This window comes from Eretmochelys imbricata, chromosome 3 (genome assembly GCF_965152235.1).
Source record: "Eretmochelys imbricata isolate rEreImb1 chromosome 3, rEreImb1.hap1, whole genome shotgun sequence".
In the NCBI taxonomy this organism is placed as follows: domain Eukaryota; kingdom Metazoa; phylum Chordata; order Testudines; family Cheloniidae; genus Eretmochelys; species Eretmochelys imbricata.
The window spans coordinates 95,712,739-95,734,868 of NC_135574.1; the positions used below are offsets into that span (position 1 = coordinate 95,712,739).

A 22,130-nucleotide genomic window follows, 5' to 3' on the forward strand; every position below is an offset into this window, starting at 1 on the left:
CACCTGTAAAGGGTTAAGAAGCTAAAGGTAACCTCGCTGGCATCTGACCAAAATGACCAATGAGGAGACAAGATACTTTCAAAAGCTGGGAGGTGGGAGAGAAACAAAGGGTCTGTGTCTGTCTGTATGCTGCTTTTGCCAGGGACAGAACAGGAATGGAGTCTTAGAACTTTTAGTAAGTAATCTAGCTAGGTATGTGTTAGATTTTGATTTCTTTAAATGGCTGAGAAAAGAATTGTGCTGAATAGAATAACTATTTCTGTCTGTGTATCTTTTTTGTAACTTAAGGTTTTGCCTAGAGGGGTTCTCTATGTTTTTGAATCTAATTACCCTGTAAGATATCTACCATCCTGATTTTACAGGGGGGATTTCTTTATTTCTATTTACTTCTATTTTCTATTAAAAGTCTTCTTGTAAAAAACTGAATGCTTTTTCATTGTTCTCAGATCCAAGGGTTTGGGTCTGTGGTCACCTATGCAAATTGGTGAGGCTTTTTACCAAACCTTGTCCAGGAAGTGGGGTGCAGGGTTTTGGGAAGTATTTTGGGGGGAAGGACGCGTCCAAACAGCTCTTCCCCAGTAACCAGTATTAGTTTGGTGGTGGTAGCGGCCATTCCAAGGACCACGGGTGGAATACTTTGTACCTTGGGGAAGTTTTGACCTAAGCTGGTAAAGATAAGATTAGGAGGTTTTTCATGCAGGTCCCCACATCTGTACCCTAGAGTTCAGAGTGGGGGAGGAACCTTGACACATAATATACCTGGACTTCAGCAAGGCTTTTGACACAGCCCCCCAGGACATTCTGATAAGTGAGCTGGAGAAATGCAGGCTCAGTGGACTACCATTAAGTGGATACGTAATTGGTTTAACAACCACAAAGAGTGTGATTGTTAATTGAACAATGTCAGATTAGAGGGATGTCTCAAGTGGGGTTCCACAGGGATCTGTTCTGGGTCCGGTGTTATTTAACATCTTTATTAATGACCTGGATGTAGGAATGGAGAGGATACTGATCAACTTTGCAGATGACACAAAGCTGGCGGGGGGGGGAGGGATGCCAACACATTGGAGGATAGAGCTAAAATTCAGAGGGAACTTGATACATTGGAGAACTGGGCTATAGACAACAAAATGAAATTCAACAAAGACAAATGTAAGGTGCTATACTTAGGGAAGAAAACCCAAATACGCAAATACAGAATGGGGGATAACTGGCTTGGCAGCAGCACTGTTGTAAAGGATCAGGGAGTTGTGGTAGATCATAACCTCAACATGAGTCAGCAGTGTGATGCTGTTGCAAAAAAAGCAAATGCAATTTTAGTTTGCATTAACAGAGGCATAGCATGCAAGTCATGGGAGGTAGTAGTACCGCTCTACTTGGCACTGGTTAGGCCTCAGCTAGAGTACTGTGTCCAGTTTTGGTTACTACTGTATAGACAGGATGTAGAAAAACTGGAAAGGATCAAGAGGTGAGCGACAAAGATGATCAAAGGGATGGGGAATGCAGGCCATATGAGCAAAGGCTGAAGGAACTGGGTATGTTTAGTCTGGAAAAGAGGACATTAAAGGGGGATCATGATAACGGTCTTCAAATACTTGAAAGGCTGCAATAAAACAGATGGAGAAAAGTTGTTCTCTCCTACCACAGAGGGCAGGACAAGAGCCAGTGGGTTCAAACTACAGCACAGCCGATTTAGAATAAAACTCAGGAAAAATTTCCTAACTGTAAGAATGGTAGGACAATGGAACAGACTGCCTAGGGAGGTTGTGGAAGCTCCTTCACTCAAAGTTTTTAAAAGGAGGCAGTGGGATAACTATCTGTTTGGATGGTTTAGATGCACCAAATTTTGCATCTTGGCAGGGGGTTAGACTAGATTACTCTTGCAGTCCCTTCTAACCCTCTGATTCTATGATCCCCTCAGTGAGGATATTCTAGTTGTTAATCTGCAGAGGCCATAGTAAGTTCAGCATTGATCATCTGAATGACACCGAAGAACTGCTCTGTTTATGTGAATTTAGACATCCAAAGCAGCGTCATGATACCTGATAACAGGGTGCTGTGGGTAATCAAAGTTGAAATATATTTGCTATGGAAAGAGTCACATCAGTGGTGTGTAAGAAAAATTTCCAATTTGAAGGTGCACGCACCTTCAGAACTTGTTAGCTAATACTGGCAGCTGCTTCAGGGCTATCACTGGGAGTACAGCTGGGGTGTTGGGGCTGAGCTTTGGGGGTGCCCAGGACCTGTTTCCTTCCTGAGTGTGGGCCTGTGCTGCTCCATGCATATTTATGGGAAAGGAGGATGGAGAAGGACAAGGGTTACAGCAATAAGATAATGCAGTAACTCAGTTTAAGTATGTGAATGGTGCGTGTTTTAGTGGTTTAGTTAAGGGTGGGTTTAATATTGAAGAAAGATATTAAAGATACGCGAATGAATCTTCAGGGATAATTCCCTTAGTCTTGTATGCTAAGATTTTTTCGGTATACTCTTTAGTAGTTTTCAGATTGAGGCCTAATCTGACTGCAGACATTAGGAACTGGGATACAGAATTTGAAATGTTTTGTCTTTTGTTTTGTGGGGTATTTTTTTACAATCTTAATTTTTTTAGTCAACTGAACAACATACAAATTGGGGTATATCTGGTGGTAGTGTGATGGAAACGCCCATCATTCTGTTGTGTGAGACATGTTTGACCCTAGGCTCTGCAAAGTGGTGCACTTTAAAAGTGATACTTTGGTCTCTTTTAAAGTATAAGTGGTTGAAAGTGGTGGTGTAGGGAGAATGTAATGCTAATGATGATTTTCAGTACCCTCTGCTCCCTGATGTAATAGTATCACTGACGAGGATCTCTGAACTGATACCATGTCTCTTTCTGAGGAAAAGTGCCCCAATGGCTACCTGCTTGTCGAGATAAAGAAAAAGTTGAAGGGGTGGAGGAAAAAGAGACGTAAAATGGCCACAAATGATATGGGAGAACACATATCAGAGAGATATCAGTAGGGATACATCAGGGGATGTAGAAGAGATACTTTATTCTTCAATTTTAAAAAAAAAGTGTGTTGGGGGTTGTTTTTAGTATTCATGTTATAGTAGTGTCTAAGACAGGGGTTCTCAAACTTCATTGTATTGCGACCCCCTTCTGACAACAAAAATTACTACACAATCCCAAGAGGGGGGACTGAAGCCTGAGCCTACCCGAGCCCCGCTGCTCTGGGTGGGGGGGCAAAGCCTGAGCCCCACCGCCCTGGGCAGAGGGGCCCAAAGCCCCAGGCTTCATCCTCGGGCAGGGGGCCTGTATCCTGAGCCCCGCTGCCCAGGCTGAAGCCAAAGCCTGAGCCCTGGGTGGTCCCAGCTAGTCTAATGCCAGACCTGGCATGGGGTTGTGACCCACTTTGGGGTCCTGACCCACAGTTTGAGAACTGCTACTCTAAGGTATGCTAGATTCTGTTCAGACGTAGGAAGACAGTCCCTCCCTTAAACAGCTGGTAATTGAAAGAGAGCAATGTGTGTGGAGAAGATACAAAATACCACTTAAAATTTGAGTGAAGATAGGAACGCATCTTGTTGTTTCCTTGGGTTTTTGTTGCTTGTTTTTGCTGTACTTCGGGGGTGGAGGGTGGGGAAAGCAATAACTGGGGAGTGGTGCAGAGTTGGGTTTCTAGTAGTGATTTGAGTGATGTAAGGATGGAGGCTGGATTGTTTTCAGAAAGTGGCTCCAAGTATAATGCGCAACAGTCAGAGGCATAAACATGTGTGAAAGGAGGTAAGGTATTAAGGACAGAACATGTAAAGCACTATTCAGCTGTTTCTAAGTGTCTCACAGTCAGTTGACTCTTTAAAATGAAGAATTTACAAGTGCTTTTACCAAATCTGAGCTTTACATTTTGCGGGGCCCTGTGCATGAAGCTCATTGTGCAGGATCCTCAGGCAGACATCCATAACTTGTACATTAGGATGGCAAGGTGGAGAAGAGGGGAGTTCAGCAGTTGCTGTAGGGACCAACATGCTTGGGGCCAGGAGGGCTTGATGCTCTCACTTCCAATTTCATGGTGGAAGAGTGTCATGACAGGTCAGCAGGCAGGAAAAGGTGCCTTCCTAAGTTATGTTTTTCAATACTTTTTTTAATTGAACTATAGTTGTAGTACTGAATAATGTATCTAAATAATCACCAGAGTTCTTATCATTTTAAAACTGCAATAACATTTGGATTATTTGAAGAACTCCTGTGGGCTCTTGTCTGAGGTGCAAAAAAAAGATTGTTCTCTAAAAAAAGAAGGGAAGGGGAGATAAATGGGGAGGTAATCCTTAAATGGAATTCCAGAAATGAATTTAAGTGAAATATTCAGGTTTGTTGCTTCATAAACAAGTGTGTGAATGTCATCGTACACTTATTTAAGCCAATCATATTACTGATAGAATGGCTGGGACAGTAACAGGGTGACTGTTACTCTGGGAATCACTCATGTTCACTCTTTATCTGATCTTTGTTCCAGATAATTATTACGTAGTACTTGCTTTAATGTTTTTTTTTATTTGTTTAAATTAACATTTTCTTTTTCTTCCTCTTGTGCTCATAAAGATCCACATCCAGAGAACAGAAGGGTGTGACCACATGACCTGTTCACAATGTAACACTAATTTCTGTTACCGCTGTGGGGAGAGATACCGCCAGCTCCGTTTCTTTGGAGATCACACGTCAAACCTCAGTATATTTGGATGCAAATATCGCTACCTCCCTGAGAGACCGCATTTAAGGAGATTAGTGCGAGGCTCTGTCTGTGGTGAGTGGATGATGTGCCTTGCAGAGAACGGCATTATGAAGTGATGAGTGAAAAAACTATTAACTAATTAACAGTTTGTCCAAAATGCATCATAGACTTCTTATAAAGAAGTTGGGTTGTTTCAAGAATTCATTAAAAATATAAACAAATTTGGCATTTGGAATTTTTAATCAGAGGGTTATGGGTGAATAAGCTCTTTTTTACTTTTACCTTTTCTAATGGACTCTCTTGTATTGGAACTTTTTTGTAATCAGAGTGTTACTGTAGCAAGCAAATTGAAAAAACTTTGCATCCCAACATAAAACTATTTTAATGGGGAACTGAAGCATATAACTTCTGGAAAGAAAAACTTATAGTTGTCTTGTGCTTACACTTTCTAAGTATTCTTTTGTTGTGACTTAGGGTATTTAAATGAATCCTCTGTTCCGTGTTGTATCCTAAGAAACAAGGGTGCTGTGGTGAACATCCTTTATGAAATACTCATATTTCCAAAAGGATTTCAACACTGGGATTCTACATTTCTCTTTTGCATTCTATCCCATATTATTGTTTTGTACTGCACACATACATACACACAGACGTGCGCGTACATTAGTGCAGCTGTTTTGATTAGTGGGAGAATCAGCAAGCACTTTCTTGATAATGCAGTGAAAACCACATCGGTGGTCTTATATATATAAAAAACATATATATAGGAATGAAGGGCTTTGTCTCAGTGATGATACCCTCCTCTTTGTCTCACTACCAGACTTAGACCTTCAAAGTACTAATACTCATCAAAACAATGCTCATCTACAGCTGGCTGAGAATTTTCTATCAATGTTTTTCCATCGAAAAAACAGTTTCTGCAGAAAAATTTTGATTTTGTCCAAATTTGTATTGTCCTTTTTTGGTCTGCTATCTAAATGAAATATTTTGAGTCAGGTCATCCTGAATTAAAACATTTCATTTCATATCAGTTTGACATTGAACTGTGCTTATTATGGAGCCTCATGGGAGTTGCAGTTTTGACATTGCTTGGTCTGTCCTACTCTACAATCCAAACTACATCACAATCTCCCCTTTGGTTGAACCACCATGGTGGATCATGGAAGATGTTGTCTGGCCCAGAGAGGAGAATGGGGGCATGAGGAACATGAGGTTCTATGGCAGCTCGGGTGGACACAGTTCAAACAAGCTGCAGTGAAACATTTTGATTCAGGAATATCAAAATAGTTTCAATTGAAAATGGCAAAATAAAACACTTCTGCACTTCTGGATTTACATTTTTGTAAACTTCCCATTCTGGGTAAATTTCTGATATTACAACTTCTCATCCCAGATCAGGAAGAAAGCAAATGTTAAAATATCAAAAATGTCCTTCAGGACAAAAATTTTGGTTTTTGACCATCAATGTTATCGCATTCGTGGCCTGCCACCTCATTGAACTTTAACTTTCAAAACCAGTATAATACAGTTGAGAGTCAACATGGACTAGAAGGAAGTTATGAGGTTGGGTGAGAGGAATTCCTAACTTCCAATCTGGGGACTTCTGACGGCTTTCTGTGTGGCCTTGGGCAAGTTATTTTAACGTCTCTTGCTTTCGCCAATTCTGTAGAAAAGGGATATTACTTTACCTTTTAGGTTTTTTGGGGGGAGTAAATAATTTACATAGTGTTTCTGCATCACTTTGAAGATGCTCTTGTAAATGCTAATTTTTTTCTTATTATTCTAGTTTGTTACTCATAGTTTGACTAGGATGTGATGCTGGTGAATCGTTAACTCCTATTCAGAATATATTTTATAGTTACTACATTTTATTTGGGGGAAAACTGTTGTCCTCCCTTCTCTTTTCTGCTTGCTTCTGATCCCCTTTTCTTAGCTCATCATCTTTCCTTTTGCCCTGTCTCTCCCTCCACCCCACCCCACCCCACATTTATTCTCCCTTTGCTCTATCCTCTTCTTCCTTCCTGTCCCCTTCTCTCCACTCTCTGCAACCATATTACGGTCTTCTGATGGCTGTTGTGCTCTTTGCTTTTGCCATAAGAGCGGCCATACTGGTTCAGACCAGCGATCCATCTAACCCTAGTATCCTCTCTTCTGACATTGGCCAGTGCCAGATGCTTCAGAGGGAATGAACAGAACAGTGATCCTGTTCTCCGGTCCCAGCTTCTGGCAATGGGAAGTTTATGGACACCCAGAGCGTGGGATTGTGTCACAGACCATTTTGGATAATAGCCTTTGATGGACCTATCCTCCATGAGCTTATCTAATTCTTTTCAGAGAACAGTTATAATTTTGGCCTTCACAATATCCCATGGCATTGAGTTCCATAGGTTAGCTATGCATTGTATGAAGAAGTGCTCCCTTTTGTTTGTTTTAAATCTGGTGTCTATTAATTTCTTTGGGTGACCTCTAGTTCTTCTGTTATATGAAGGGGTAAATAATGCTTCCATCTCTATTACATCCCTCTTTAGTTGTCTTTTTTCTAAGATGAACAGTCCCAGTCTTTTTAATCTCTCCTCCTCTAGAACAGTGCTATTTAAAATGGTGGTCTGTGGACTGCTGCCGGTCCACGAGCCATCAGCTGCCGGTCTGTGCGTACATTGGAAAAAAAAATTGCCAGTCCCCCACATCAGATAGCTTGAGAAGCACTGCTCTAGAAACTGTTCCATACCCCCTAATCGTGTTTGTTGCCCTTCTCTGCACCTTTTCCAGTTCTAATGTATCTTCTTTGAGATGAGGCAAGCAGAACATGCAGTATTCAAGGTGTGGGCATGGATTTAGATAACATGGTTTTATTGAGTGGCATTATGATATCTTCCATCCCTTTCCTAATGGTTCCTAACATTCCGTGATCTTTTTTGACTGCCTCTGCCCAATGAGCAGAAGTTTTCAGGGAACTATTCACAATCCAAGATCTCGCTCCAGAGTGGTAACAGCTAATTTAGACCCCATCATTTATGTATAGTTGGGATTATTTCTCTAATGTGCATTACTTTATACTTACCAGCATTGAATTTCATCTGCCGTTTTGTTGCCTAGTCACCTAGTTTAGGGAGATCCCTTTGTAACTCTTCTCAGTCATCTTTGGACTTAACTATCTTGAGTAATTTTGTATTGTTTGCAAATTTTGCCACCTCACTATTCATCCCTTTTTCCAGATCATGTATGGATTTGTTGAATAGCACAGGTCCCAGTACAGATCCTTGGGGGACTTCGCTGTTTACATCTCTCCTTTGTGAAAACTGACCATTTATTCCTTCCCTTTGTTTCCTATCTTTTAGCTAGTTACTGATCCACAAAAACACCTTCCCTCTTATCCCATGACTGATTAGTTTGCTTAAGAGCTTTTGGTGAGGGAAGTTGTGAAAAGTTTTCTGAAAGTTCAAGTACAGTTTATCCACAGGATAATCCTTATCACGCACTTGTTGACTCTCAAAGAATCCTAATAGATTGGTGAGGCATGATTTCTCTTTACAGAAACCATCTTGATTCTTCCCCAATATATTGTGTTCATCTATGTATTGTGACAGACTCAGGCCAGATGGCTATAGGAGAGTAATAGAAAGCAGATATATTAGCCCCAGGCTAAGTAGGTTCCTTTTCCCTGGGTAAGGTAACAGGGAAGGTTCCAGAACAATCAGGAACCTTCTGGAGACAATTAAGACAGGCTCATTAGAACACCTGCAGCCAATCAAGAAGCTGCTAGAATCAATTAAGGCAGGCTAATCAGGGCACCTGGGTTTTAAAAAGGAGCTCACTTCAGTTTGTGGTGTGCGTGTGAGGAGCTGGGAGCAAGAGCCACTAGGAGCTGAGAGTGAGAACGCGGACTGTTGAAGGACTGAGGTGTACAAGCATTATCAGACACCAGGAGGAAGGTCCTACGGTGAGGATAAAGAAGGTATTGGGAGGAGGCCATGGGGAAGTAGCCCAGGGAGTTGTAGCTGTTGCACAGCTGTTCCAGGAAGCACTCTAGACAGGTGCATTCCACAGGGCCCTGGGCTGGAACCCTGAGTAGAGGGCAGGCCCAAGTTCTCCCCAAATCCTCCCAACTCCTAGTCAGACACAGGAGGAGTCGACCTGGACTGTGGGTTCAGAAAAACGGCCAAGCTCAGGGCTGCCGTGAAGCTCCAAGGTGAGGAAATCCGCCAATAAGTGCAAGACCCACCAAGGTAGAGCAGGAACTTTGTCACAGTATCTGATAATTTTGTTCTTTACTATATTTTCAACCAAATGCCTGGTACTGAAGTTAGACTTACTGGCCTGTAATTGCCAGGATCACCCCTAAAGCCATTTTTAAAAATTGGCATTACCTTAACTACCCTCCAGTCATCTGGTAGACATTTATTTAAGTGATGGGTTACATACCACAGTTAGAAGTTCTGCAATTTCATATTTGAGTTCCTTTAGAACTCTTGGGTAAATACCATTTGGTCTTGGTGACTTATTACTGTTTAATTTATCAATTTGTTCCAAAATCTCTTCTACTGACACCTCAATCTGGGACAGTTCCTCAGATTTGTCACCTAAAAAGAATGGCTCAGGTGTGGGAATCTACCTAACATCCTTTGCAATGAAGACTATTGCATAGAATTCATTTAGCTACTTGGCAACAACCTGGTCTCCTTTAAATGTTTCTTTAGCACCTTGATCATCCAGTGTCCCACACTGACTTTTTGGTAGGCTTCTGACGTACTTAAAAAAAAATTGCTGTTAGTTTTTATGTCCTTAACTAGTTACTTTTCGAATTCTTTCTTGTTCTGTCTTATTATACTTGACTTACTAAAGTTTCTATTTTCCTCAGAAGGATTTGACTTCAAATTTTTAGAGGATGCCTTTTTACCTCTAACTGGTTCTTTTACTCTGCTGTTCAGCCATGGTGGCATTTTTTGGTCCTCTTACTGTTTATTGTGGTGTATATATATTTAGTTTAAGCCTCTATTATGGTGTTTTAAAATAGTCTCCATGCACTTTGCAGGCATTTCACCCTTGTGACTGTTCCTTTTTATTTCCATTTAATTAACTTTCTTATTTTTGTGTAGTTCCCCTTTCTGACATTAAATGCTACTGTGGTGGGTTTCTTTGGTATTTTAACCCCCCTACAAGGTTTTAAAATTTAATTACCATATGGCTACTATTACCCAGTGGTTCAGCTATATTCACCTCTTGGACCATATTCTGTTGTTGCACTTTGCACTAAATTAAGAATTGCCCATATACTTTTGTAGACATACTCTGTGGTAGTATCACTAACAGTAGCAGCAGCTCTCCACTCCATTCATTCGATACACTCAAAAAATAATTGTTAACACCCAGCAATCAGACATGAAGGGGTTACAAATGTAGTCCCATGGTCTAAAAGCAAGCAATTGATAAGAATCTGTCTAAGAACATGCAATCATGAAAAATCTAGACTTTAGGTTCCAAATGGGTAGGTATATACTGTGTGTGCTAAAATACGGGAAAGCAATTGTAAAACAAAACAGAAGTAACTTTTCTGACAAATGCCCTATTCTAATTAACATTTTGTTGAGGGCACATTTAGAAATGTGGGTTCACAAAAATGTGTGCACAAACTTCGCAAGCATGACTGCTCACACATTTCTGGAAACCTGGCCTTTTGTCTAATTTTCATCTGTTAAAAACTGATGGCAGTGTGTGATGGGTTCCTTGGGGTGCAACCTGGAACTGGGGTACTGCTGAGCCCTCTGTGTCACCAACCTGGGCTCCCTCTCACACTGTGATGCTCCAGGTCCTGCACTTAACACAGACATCCACAGGCAGGGACACACCCAACTGCTTTTGCCAGCCACTCATGAACCAACAATAGAGAGACTCCAGCCAGTTCCCCCTACTCCCCAGCCTAGGATCCCAGGACTTTACAGTCCTGTTCTGGTCAGAAGCCTGACCAATGTAAGTTTATTACCTAGTCCACCACTTCTACAAAGGAAAGTGGACGTGAACCAGCTTTTGTACACTGAGCAGATTCCCCAAGCACTTCAAGCAAAACACACTATTTGAGGTAAGATATGAAACAGATTTATTAACTACAGAAAGATAGATTTTAAGTGATTATAAGTAGTAAGCATACAGATCAAAGTTGGCTACCCAAGATATAAAAGTAAAATCGCAATTTTAGTTCTATAAACTAGACAGGATTTAAATCAAGCAGTGTCTCACTCTCAAGGTATAGTTCCTTAATTCACAAGATGGGATTTTCCTTTCCAGCCTGGGACCATCTCCCCAGTTCAGTCTTTGTTCTCCAGACATGTTTCTGGGTGTTGAGATGTGGGGGAAGTGAGGCCAAATGATGTCATTTCCCCTCTTTTATAGGTTCTTCACGCTTGCTGGAAGGATCTATTGCTATGAGTTAAGCAGTCTCTGTTGTCTACGTGCTCTCTCTGAGAGGTCTCCATTGTATACAGTTCCTGGGGTAATCTTTGTGAGTGTGTATTTCCCTTAATGGGCTATCAATGCTGTCTGGCTTCTCCATTGTTGTACCTGAAAAGCTGGTTGTGTGTGTTTCCAGCTTCACAATAAAAAGAAAAGGAGGACCTTAGAGACTAACAAATTTATTTGAGCATAAGCTTTCGTGAGCTACAGCTCACTTCATCGGATGCATTCAGTGGAAAATACGGTGGGGAGATTTATATACACAGAGAACATGAAACAATGGGCGTTATCATACACACTTTAACCAGAGTGATCGGGTAAGGTGAGCTCTTACCAGCAGGAGAGCGGGGGGCAAAAAACCTTTTGTAGTGATAATCAAGGTGGGCCGTTTCCAGCAGTTGACAAGAACGTGTGAGTAACAGCGGGGGGGATAAACATGGGGAAATAGTTTTACTTTGTGTAATGACCCATCCATTCCTAGTCTTTATTCAAGCCTAAGTTAATTGTACCCAGTTTGCAAATTAATTCCAATTCAGCAGTCTCTCGTTGGAGTCGGTTTTTGAAGTTTTTTTGTTGAAGAATTGCCACTTTTAGGTCTGTAATCGAGTGACCAAAGAGATTGAAGTGTTGTCCGACTGGTTTTTGAATGTTATAATTCTTGACGTCTGATTTGTGTCCATTTATTCTTTTATGTAGAGACTGTCCAGTTTGACCAATGTACATGGCAGAGGGGCATTGTGGCACATGATGGCATATATCACATTGGTAGATGTGCAGGTGAACAAGCCTCTGATACTGTGGCTGATGTGATTAGGCCCTATGATGGTGTCCCCTGAATAGATATGTGGACACAGTTGGCAACGGGCTTTGTTGCAAGGATAGGTTCCTGGGTTAGTGGTTCTGTTGTGTGGTATGTGGTTGTTGGTGAGTATTTGCTTCAGGTTGGGGGGCTGTCTGTAGGCAAGGACTGGCCTGTCTCCCAAGATTTGTGAGAGTGTTGGATCATCCTTCAGGATAGGTTGTAGATCCTTGATGATGCGTTGGAGAGGTTATAGTGGGGGCTGAAGGTGACGGCTAGTGGCTTTCTGTTATTTTCTTTGTTAGGCCTGTCCTGTAGTAGGTAACTTCTGAGTACTCTTCTGGCTCTGTCAATCTGTTTCTTCACTTCAGCAGGTGGGTATTGTAGTTGTAAGAACGCTTGAAAGAGATCTTGTAGGTATTTGTCTCTGTCTGAGGGGTTGGAGGAAATGCGGTTGTATCACAGAGCATGGCTGTAGACGATGGATCGTGTGGTGTGGTCAGGGTGAAAGCTGGAGGCATGTAGGTAGGAATAGCGGTCAGTAGGTTTCCGGTATAGGGTGGTGTTTATGTGACCATTGTTTATTAGCACTGTAGTGTCCAGGAAGTGGATCTCTTGTGTGGACTGGACCAGGCTGAGGTTGATGGTGGGATGGAAATTGTTGAAATCATGGTGGAATTCCGCAAGGGCTTCTTTTCCATGGGTCCAGATGATGAAGATGTCATCAATATAGCGCAAGTAGAGTAGGGGCGTTAGGGGACGAGAGCTGAGGAAGCGTTGTTCTAAATCAGCCATAAAAATGTTGGCATACTGTGGGGCCATGCGGGTACCCATAGCAGTGCCACTGGTCTGAAGGTATACATTGTCCCCAAATGTAAAATAGTTATGGGTAAGGACAAAGTCACAATGTTCAGCCACCAGGTTAGCTGTGACATTATCGGGGATAGTGTTCTTGACGGCTTGTAGTCCATCTTTGTGTGGAATGTTGGTGTAGAGGGCTTCTACATCCATAGTGGCCAGGATGGTGTTATCAGGAAGATCACCAATGGACTGTAGTTTCCTCAGGAAGTCAGTGGTGTCTCGAAGGTAGCTGGGAGTGCTGGTAGTGTAGGGCCTGAGGAGGGAGTCTACATAGCCAGACAGTCAAGACTATCAAGCATTCTTACAACTACAATACCCACCTGCGGAAGTGAAGAAACAGATTGATAGAGCCAGAAGAGTTCCCAGAAGTCACCTACTACAGGACAGGCCTAACAAAGAAAATAACAGAACGCCACTAGCCGTCACCTTCAGCCCCCAACTAAAACCCCTCCAACGCATTATTAAGGATCTACAACCTATCCTGAAGGATGACCCAACACTCTCACAAATCTTGGGAGACAGGCCAATCTTTGCCTACAGACAGCCCCCCAACCTGAAGCAAATACTCACCAACAACCACATACCACACAACAGAACCACTAACCCAGGAACCTATCCTTGCAACAAAGCCCGTTGCCAACTGTGCCCACATATCTATTCAGGGGACACCATCACAGGGCCTAATCACATCAGCCACACTATCAAAGGCTCGTTCACCTGCACATCCACCAATGTGATATATGCCATCATGTGCCAGCAATGCCCCTCTGCCATGTACATTGGTCAAACTGGACAGTCTCTACGTAAAAGAATAAATGGACACAAATCAGATGTCAAGAATTATAACATTCATAAACCAGTCGGAGAACACTTCAATCTCTCTGGTCACGCAATTACAGACATGAAGGTCGCTATCTTAAAACAAAAAAACTTCAAATCCAGACTCCAGCGAGAAACTGCTGAATTGGAATTCATTTGCAAATTGGATACTATTAAATTAGGCTTAAATAGAGACTGGGAGTTGCTAAGTCATTATGCAAGGTAGCCTATTTCCCCTTGTTTTTTCCTACCCCCCCCCAGACGTTCTGGTTAAACTTGGGTTTATGCTGGAAATGGCCCACCTTGATTATCATACACATTGTAAAGAGAGTGGTCAGTTTGGATGAGCTATTGCCAGCAGGAGAGTGAGTTTGTGTGTGTGTGTTTTGGCGGGGGGGGGGGAGGGGCGGTGAGAAAACCTGGATTTGTGCTGGAAATGGCCCACCTTGATTATCATACACATTGTGAAGAGAGTGGTCACTTTGGATGGGCTATTACCAGCAGGAGAGTGAGTTTGTGTGGGGTGGTGGGGGGGCAGAGGGTGAGAAAACCTGGATTTGTGCTGGAAATGGCCCAACTTGATTATTATACACATTGTAAGGAGAGTGATCACTTTAGATAAGCTATTACCAGCAGGAGAGTGGGATGGGAGGAGGTATTGTTTCATGGTCTTTGTGTATATAATGTCTTCTGCAGTTTCCACAGTATGCATCCGATAAAGTGAGCTGTAGCTCACGAAAGCTTATGCTCAAATAAATTGGTTAGTCTCTAAGATGCCACAAGTACTCCTTTTCTTTTTGCGAATACAGACTAACACGGCCGTTACTCTGAAACCTGTGTGTGTCTTGTGGCTCTTGAACTTCTGAAGATTATCATATGCGGCTCAGAGTGTCAATAAATGTGGCTACCCCTGGTATAGGCAATCCATCATAAAAGCTCCAGCTGTTAGCTTTCTTATTATTGATCTGAAATAAGATAGATAACCTAATATGTCTGTATAAATTTAGTCTTTGTTGCCAAATGACACTTGAACTGGATACTATTAATAAGAATATTAGGAGTTCATATAGCCCTTCTGGAGGAGATCTTTGCATTTCCCAAAGAGGTTTAAACCCTCAGTCTTACATGCTATTTTTGGGACCTAGCAAAGAGATAAATAATTTTGCGTGTTTTCCAATTATCCTTGTTCTTTTTTTAAACTTTCTAATAGGAAATTGATCTGCATCATCTTGCTTGCAAAAAGTGAGTTTCAATGTCCAGATACTATGACTGTGCCTTTTTCTAAAACTACAAGGGAGAGATGGGCCAAAACAAGAACTTCTTTTTTTCAATGAACCCCTGTATGTGGGTTTTAGTTTGGATAAATTTAATCTGGATCTGAACCAACCCTAGTTTTGACTCTTCAAAACCTAAGTGACACAAAGATATTACAAAAAGAAAAGGAGTACTTGTGGCACCTTAGAGACTAACCAATTTATTTGAGCATGAGCTTTCGTGAGCTATAGCTCACTTCATCAGATGCATACTGTGGAAACTGCAGCAGACTTTATATATACACAGAGAATATGAAACAATACCTCCTCCCACCCCACTGTCCTGCTGGTAATAGCTTATCTAAAGTAATCGTCAGGTTAGGCCATTTCCAGCACAAATTCCATGCTGCCTTCATGCTAAAGCATTAACTTATTACTCCATGGCTAGTGCTACAGTAAAGTAAATAATTAGTTCTGATCAGTATAAATACATCTAGTTCATCAGGCTTATCACAATGCAACTGTCCAAAATTAAATACTACTCATGCATCTGTGATCTCTAAATATACAACAAATACAGAAATCTGACTGAAAAAGGTTATGTTTGTATGTATGTATTAATGAGACCCATTGGTAAGATCTAAATGAAAGTCCATATACATAATTTAACAATAAAATCAATATTTTACTACTTCGTAGTCTATTGTTATAGATCTGCAAGAAACAACAATATTTCTATTGTTACAGCAAAAAACCAAACAAACCCCAAACCCCCAAAAAACAATACTCTACCAAAAAAACTCCATCACTAGATTATTGGAAAATATTATCAGGTTTTTTTTTTGTTTTTTTTTTTGAGGGAATACTGTTTAAATACTGATGTGGAGGTAACAAATAAATGCAGCCCCAGTAATCCTTGAATCAGAGTTAAATTTGTTGTGTTATGATGACAATACATTTCTCCATGTTTGGTCTGTGTAAGATTTGATGTCCTTAGCTCTTCATTTCCTTGTTTGTAAGTGCTCTTGTGACTAGATTTTCTTGATAAGTTAGTAAGAGTAGTACAATGCAAAACCTCAGCCTGTGTTTACTCACTGAATTTTACTGTAGGGCAGTATGTCTCTTGGCCTGCGCCGCTTCCAGCAGCTCCCATTGGCTTGGAGCAGCGAATCGCAGCCACTGGGAGCCATGATGGGCGGAACCTGCGGACGCGGCAGGTAAACAAACGGGCCCGGCCCGCCAGGGGCTTTCCCTGCACAAGCGGCGGAACAAGTTTGGGAACCACTGCTGTAGGGTTTCTCTCTGGGGCAACCTCTGTTTTAGCTCACTACTTCCCTGTGAAACTCTGACCTCCTCAGTGTGGATGGAGCTAATTGGAGCCACCTGCCTACATAATTCAGTAGTAATTACCTTGAATTTTGGTGTAAGGTTTTAGCACCTGAACCTAGGATGACACAATCAGAAAATTCTGCATTGATATACATGGTCCTAATGTCTTCCTGTTACAGAAGGGAAACAGGCTTTTTTAAAAAAGGAGGACTTGTGGCACCTTATAGAGACTAACAAATTTATTTGAGCAGAAGCTTTCGTGAGCTACAGCTCACTTCATCGGATGAAGTGAGCTGTAGCTCATGAAAGCTTCTGCTCAAATAAATTTGTTAGTCTCTAATGTGCCACAAGTCCTCCTTTTCTTTTTGCGGATACAGACTAACACGGCTGCTACTCTGAAACCAGGCTTTTTTTATGTTGCTCTAGTACAAGATGTGGAAATAAAAAATATATGGGTAGCAAAATACCATGGAATTCCAGCAAATCTCAGAGGAGAAAATTGAAAAATAAAACCAGAATGGTTTGAATCGAATTAGGACTCAAGATTGCTGAGGAGAAGGCATTAGGCTGTAGATTAGATTTAGTGTATAATTTGGTTGTCTGAATCAGGGAAATGTTATGTATTAAATGGCATCAGTCTCTTATGAGCTTGTCTGCTGATAATTCCTTCATTCAGGAAGGTGGAAAATGCTGAAACTGAGCTGATATTTACAAGATTTCAGCTCAACTTGTGAATTCTGCCTTATTCAATGGTGGAAATCTTGTGAGATCAGCTAAAATCTTGTAAGATTTTCACCGTCTTGTGCAGAGAGTCTGTTCTTGTGAACTTTCAAGTATCTCTGAACCAGAACTGGAAAATAGTTTCATTCCAGTTTTGGATCTGGCCTTGAACTAAAACTGTATGGGTTTGTTTGGTTCTTGTAGTTGTGAATCCAGATCTCATTATACTATGGGAAATTTTGGAGAGATTCTTATAATGCTAGTTCTTGGTCAGTCGCTACTTGGAGCAGGATTGAAGAAGATTATAAAGGGGAGACAACATAATGTAACTTGTAGGAAAATAACATCTATGGAGTATAGCAGGGGTAGGCAACCTATGGCACACGTGCCAAAGGCAGCACACGAGCTGATTTTCAGTGGCCCTCACACTGCCCGGGTCCTGGCCACCAGTTCAGGGCGCTCTGCATTTTAATTTAATTTTAAATGAAGCTTCTTAAATATTTTAAAAACCTTATTTACTTTACATACAACAATAGTTGAGTTTTATAATTTAGACATATAGAAAGAGACCTTCTAAAAACGTTAAAATGTATTACTGGCACGCGAAACCTTAAATTAGAGTGAATACATGAAGACTCGGCACACCACTTCTGAAAGGTTGCCGACCCCTGGAGTATAAATGAAAACAACTCTTTAATGTAGAGAAGTGGGATTTCCTGATTGTCAGTCCTATAGCAAAATGAATTGGCATTTATGTCTGGAACTCATGGAAGAATGGCGGGAGCGGTAGTGAGGAAGTGGAGTGCCATATGATTGAAATGCTGCTGGAGATATTTCACTTTGATTTCTGTTTTGGAAGGAAAACGCTTAGCTTAAACAAAAATCTGTTTTTAGAAATAACTAAGTCTGTGCTTTAAAATATTTTGAATTTGGTTTTTACCACGCAATCCTGATTTCAATTTTAGTGTTTATATAAAAAGGGAAAGATTTGCGCAGCAGACTTGGCAGGCTGGCAGACTTGCTGTTCAGAAGCAAATGTTTCAGTCAGGAAAAACTGCACATGTCTCTGTGGCAGACTGTCTAGTTAAAAATTATTAAAAGAAATTAGAGAAAGGGGGGAAAACATACAGCTGAAGTGATTGTTCCTTTCCTCACTTTGGCCCTATCTTTCACCGTGCCTTCAACCAGCAGATTTTTTTAAAAGGGATTTTGTCCACGGTCTCCAGAGAAAGCAGTAAGACTAAGCATCTGGTGTCCAAAAAATTAGCAGATTTCATCTCTACCCTGCCTAGCCTTCATTCGGCTGAATTGTAGAAAACAGGATGATCAGATTAAGGCCTGCTCTACACCTAAAACTTAGGTTGACCTATCTGTGTCATGTTAGGGGTGTAGTTAAGCTGACCCTAAGCCACAGTGTCTACATTGCTAGGTCAGTGGAAGAATTCCTCCATAGACCTGACTTCCACCTCTTAATGAGGTGGATTTACTACAGCAATGGAAAAACCCTTCCATTGCTGTAGCACGTGTCTACACGGCTGTGCTACAGTGATGTCTCTGCAGCTGTAGTGCTTGTAGCGTAGATGTAGCCTAACTTGGCTTTGTTATGGCAGGGATTATGAATCCCGCGGTCACTGAAAATGGGGGAAAAAATACACAGCTCGTTCAAATTTTATTAAAGCATTATCTGACTCCAATTAACTGCATTAAATGGTAAATCATGTGCTGCATTACGGATTACATGCTACATAGCAGAAAACAAAAACCATAAAACAGATTCCGTTATAACAACTGAAGCTTTTACATCAGAAATAACTGTTTAAAAACTTGCTCTAGTTCTAAGATTTAGAAATATTATGTTTTTACACCTGTTTATTCTATCTTCTACTCCCCCCCGCCCTTCTCAAGACTGAGTGCCTGATTCAGCAGGGTATATAGTCATGCATTTATGCACTGCAGAAACCAGCCTATGTCTCCAGTGTCCAGTCTTTGTTAGACATCTGCATGCAGATGCCAGGCTTATTTATTACTGACCTGATAATAAGTCCTCATGTATTTGATTTTTTTTTAATCCAGATGGGAACTGAGAATAGTATTTGCAGACTAGCTAGATCTGCCTGTATTTGTGTTTATGTATATTATCAGTACAGATACTGGAGTGACTCCATAGTTAAAGTGTGTATTGAAATTCGTGCATAAATAGACAAAACATTCCGTTTTATGCTAGTGGTTGAATTCAGTGTCCAAATAACTCAGTAGAACAATAGCTTTTTAAAAAAGTTTTTTTTAGTGTAATTTTAATAACACATGTAGAGTAAAAGATTTCTTGGAGGGAGTAAATAGAGGATCTGCAGTGTTTTGAGGTGGATTTGGAGTACCAGTTTGGAGTACCAGTTCTCTCACCCTGAAGAAAAATATCATGAAATATACCAGAACAACATGAAAAGGTACAGTAGAACCTCAGAGTTACGAACACCAGAGTTATGAACTGCCAGTCAACCACACACCTCATTTGAAACTGGATGTACACAATCAGGCAGCAAAAAACTCCCCCAAAAACCAAACAAATACTGTACAGCACAGTACTGTGTTAAACGTAAACTACTAAAAAAAAAAGTTTAAAAAAAGGATTTGACAAGGTAAGGAAACTGTTTCTGTGCTCATTTCATTTAAATTCAGATGGTCAAAAGCAGCATTTTTCTTCTGCATAATAAAGTTTTAAAGCTGTATTAAGTCAGTGTTCGGTTATAAACTTCTGAAAGAACAACCACTATGTTTTATTCAGAGTTACGAACAACCTCCATTCCCAAGGTGTTCCTAACTCTGAGGTTCTGCTGTAGCTGGAATTGCTTGGAGTTATTCTCCCATTGTCAAATAATCTTGTGCAATTAGCTTCCACTTAATTAAGGTGTAGAATTCTAAAAGTTTTTCTTTTTAAGTTTGGGTATTTACTTAGTCTCCAGTATTTCTCAGCATTTAATGTTTCCTATAATAGTGATTGACTGCATCATGATCCTTGTGTTGGACTAGATTCTTAGCTAGTGTAAATTGGTAGAGACTCCACTAAAGACAATGGATCTTCACCAGTTAACACCAGCTGTGTATCTTGCCCAGTGGGTTCTATATAGAGGCCATAACTATGCATTTTCTTTACAATGAGAAACCAGTTCTTTAGTGTGGTGGCTATGGCAGACCCCTTTTTAGCAGTGGAATTCATTACAATTTATGCTTCTGTTTCATATGATTCATCAGAAATATTCTGTTGTGGACTCATGTCGTATCTGCTTCTCCTCAGCTTAAAGTGGACAGTGGATATACCAGCTAGTAGTAGAAAATGTACTGCAATGGACAGTCCTGCACTGGCAGGACAAGGTACTTATTGTCCTAATTAATCTTACAACTGTAAGTTCAGTGACTCTATTAACTGAATTTGAAGGCACAGATGGGCTGGTTACAAGCAGTAATCTAGGTATTTCTCTCCGGGGTGAGAATTCTCCTCTTGCCCTCCCCCCATCACTTAAGTTTCTTGCCCTAATGAATTCTATTCATTCTGATAAACAGAGGTGTTCTGTTGCTGTCCCTCACTTTTTTTTAGTGTTCTAATTTAGATATTTCATGCATTTTATACAAATAGTTTCTTCAGTTAAACCCCATGAACGGTGATGTGTTAAGCAGTAACTGTTGTTTTTTTACTGCTGCCAAGCATGCTGACCAATATCATCTGGAATGGATTGATTTAAGTCACTGATTTTAATTACACCTCTACCAAATATAATGTGACCCGATATAACACGGGTTCACATACAACGCGGTAAAGTAGCGCTCTGGGGGGGCGGGGCTGCTTTAATAATGGAAATGCTCGAGGCCAAAGCAAGTTCAATATAACGCAGTTTCACCTATAAAGCGGTTGGATTTTTTGGCTCCCAAGGACAGCATTATACCGGGGTAGAGGTGTATAATTTAAATCAGCAAATGGGAAACCTTAAAGATAGAATCATAGAATATCAGGGTTGGAAGGGACCTCCGGAGGTCATCTAGTCCAACCCCCTGCTAGACCAATCCCCAATTTTTGCCCTAGATCCCTAAATGGCCCCCTCAAGGATTGAACTCTCAACCCTGGGTTTAGCAGGCCAGTGCTCAAACCACTGAGCTATCCCTCCCCCAGCCTTGATTAAAATTGATTTAAATCAAGATTTTCTGTTTACTGATTTAAATAACTGATTTTAATCTTGGTTTGCATTTGTACCTTTTAGTTATTTCTTAAAGAATGGTTGATATTGGTAGGTTGGTAACCAGTGAAACCTTGATTTGAAACTAAATATAGCCTTTGCTACTTCTTGTTAACCAGGAGAATACACTCTATCTATGCATGTTTAAGTAACTGTATAGATGTGATATTCCCCAGGGTACAATCTGGATAGTTGAATAGCTGTGTCCTCTCCAACCTCGGGTGCCTTTCACGCTGCTTTGCTCTGAGAACAACCACTCCTTGCCTTTTTAACATACAGCCTCAAGCATGCAAAATTACTCCCAGCTGAATTATATGAGTGCTTCTAGCCAGCCACTTCTAAATTATGTTGCAGAGTGAAACCAGCAAATTCTCAGTCCCAGACTTGTCCCAAGAAATGTGTCTTGTCCTGCCCAACTCTTTTTCTTTCCGTGCAGTACAAGCTCATAGAAAGTCCATCATTTCATTAAAAGAAAATGATATGCACAAACCCCGTTATCTCAGGTTCCAGACACTTCAATCCAAACACACACTGATTTAGATAAAACAAGTTTATTAACTACAGAAAGATATATTTTAAGTGATTACAGGTAATGAGGCATAAAAGTCAGAATTGGTTACAAAGAAATAAAAGGTAAATGCAAACTAATACCTAATTTATGAAGCTAAATGAATTCAAAGCACAGGTTTTTTTCACCACATGCTTTCACTGGCTGACCTCCTTTAGTCAGGACCACTCCCTTAGTTCACTGATGCGTCCTTTGTCTTTCAAACATTGTTGATGCTGTGAGTGGAGATGAGGTGAAAGAAGTGATTTGTGTCCTCTGTTCCTCATTTTTATATCTTTTACTCTTTGAGAATCCTCTCCAGCTGGGGTTCAGGTGATAGCCAGTCTGCTTACATGGAAATCCCAAGCTGTTCCATTGCCAAAATGTAAATTTCTCACTGACGCCCTTCTTCCTGTTAAA

The 22,130-nt window shown here is 40.8% G+C and overlaps 1 protein-coding gene across 1 annotated transcript in view; it reads left to right on the forward strand.

Annotated features, from left to right (window-relative positions):
- Positions 1-22,130, forward strand: part of RNF217 (ring finger protein 217) — a 108,773-nt gene that overhangs the window by 74,404 nt on the left and 12,239 nt on the right. The window contains exon 4 of the mRNA XM_077811728.1: positions 4,580-4,781. Coding sequence (XP_077667854.1) covers positions 4,580-4,781 — 202 coding nt within the window. The remainder of the gene's footprint in view (positions 1-4,579; positions 4,782-22,130) is intronic.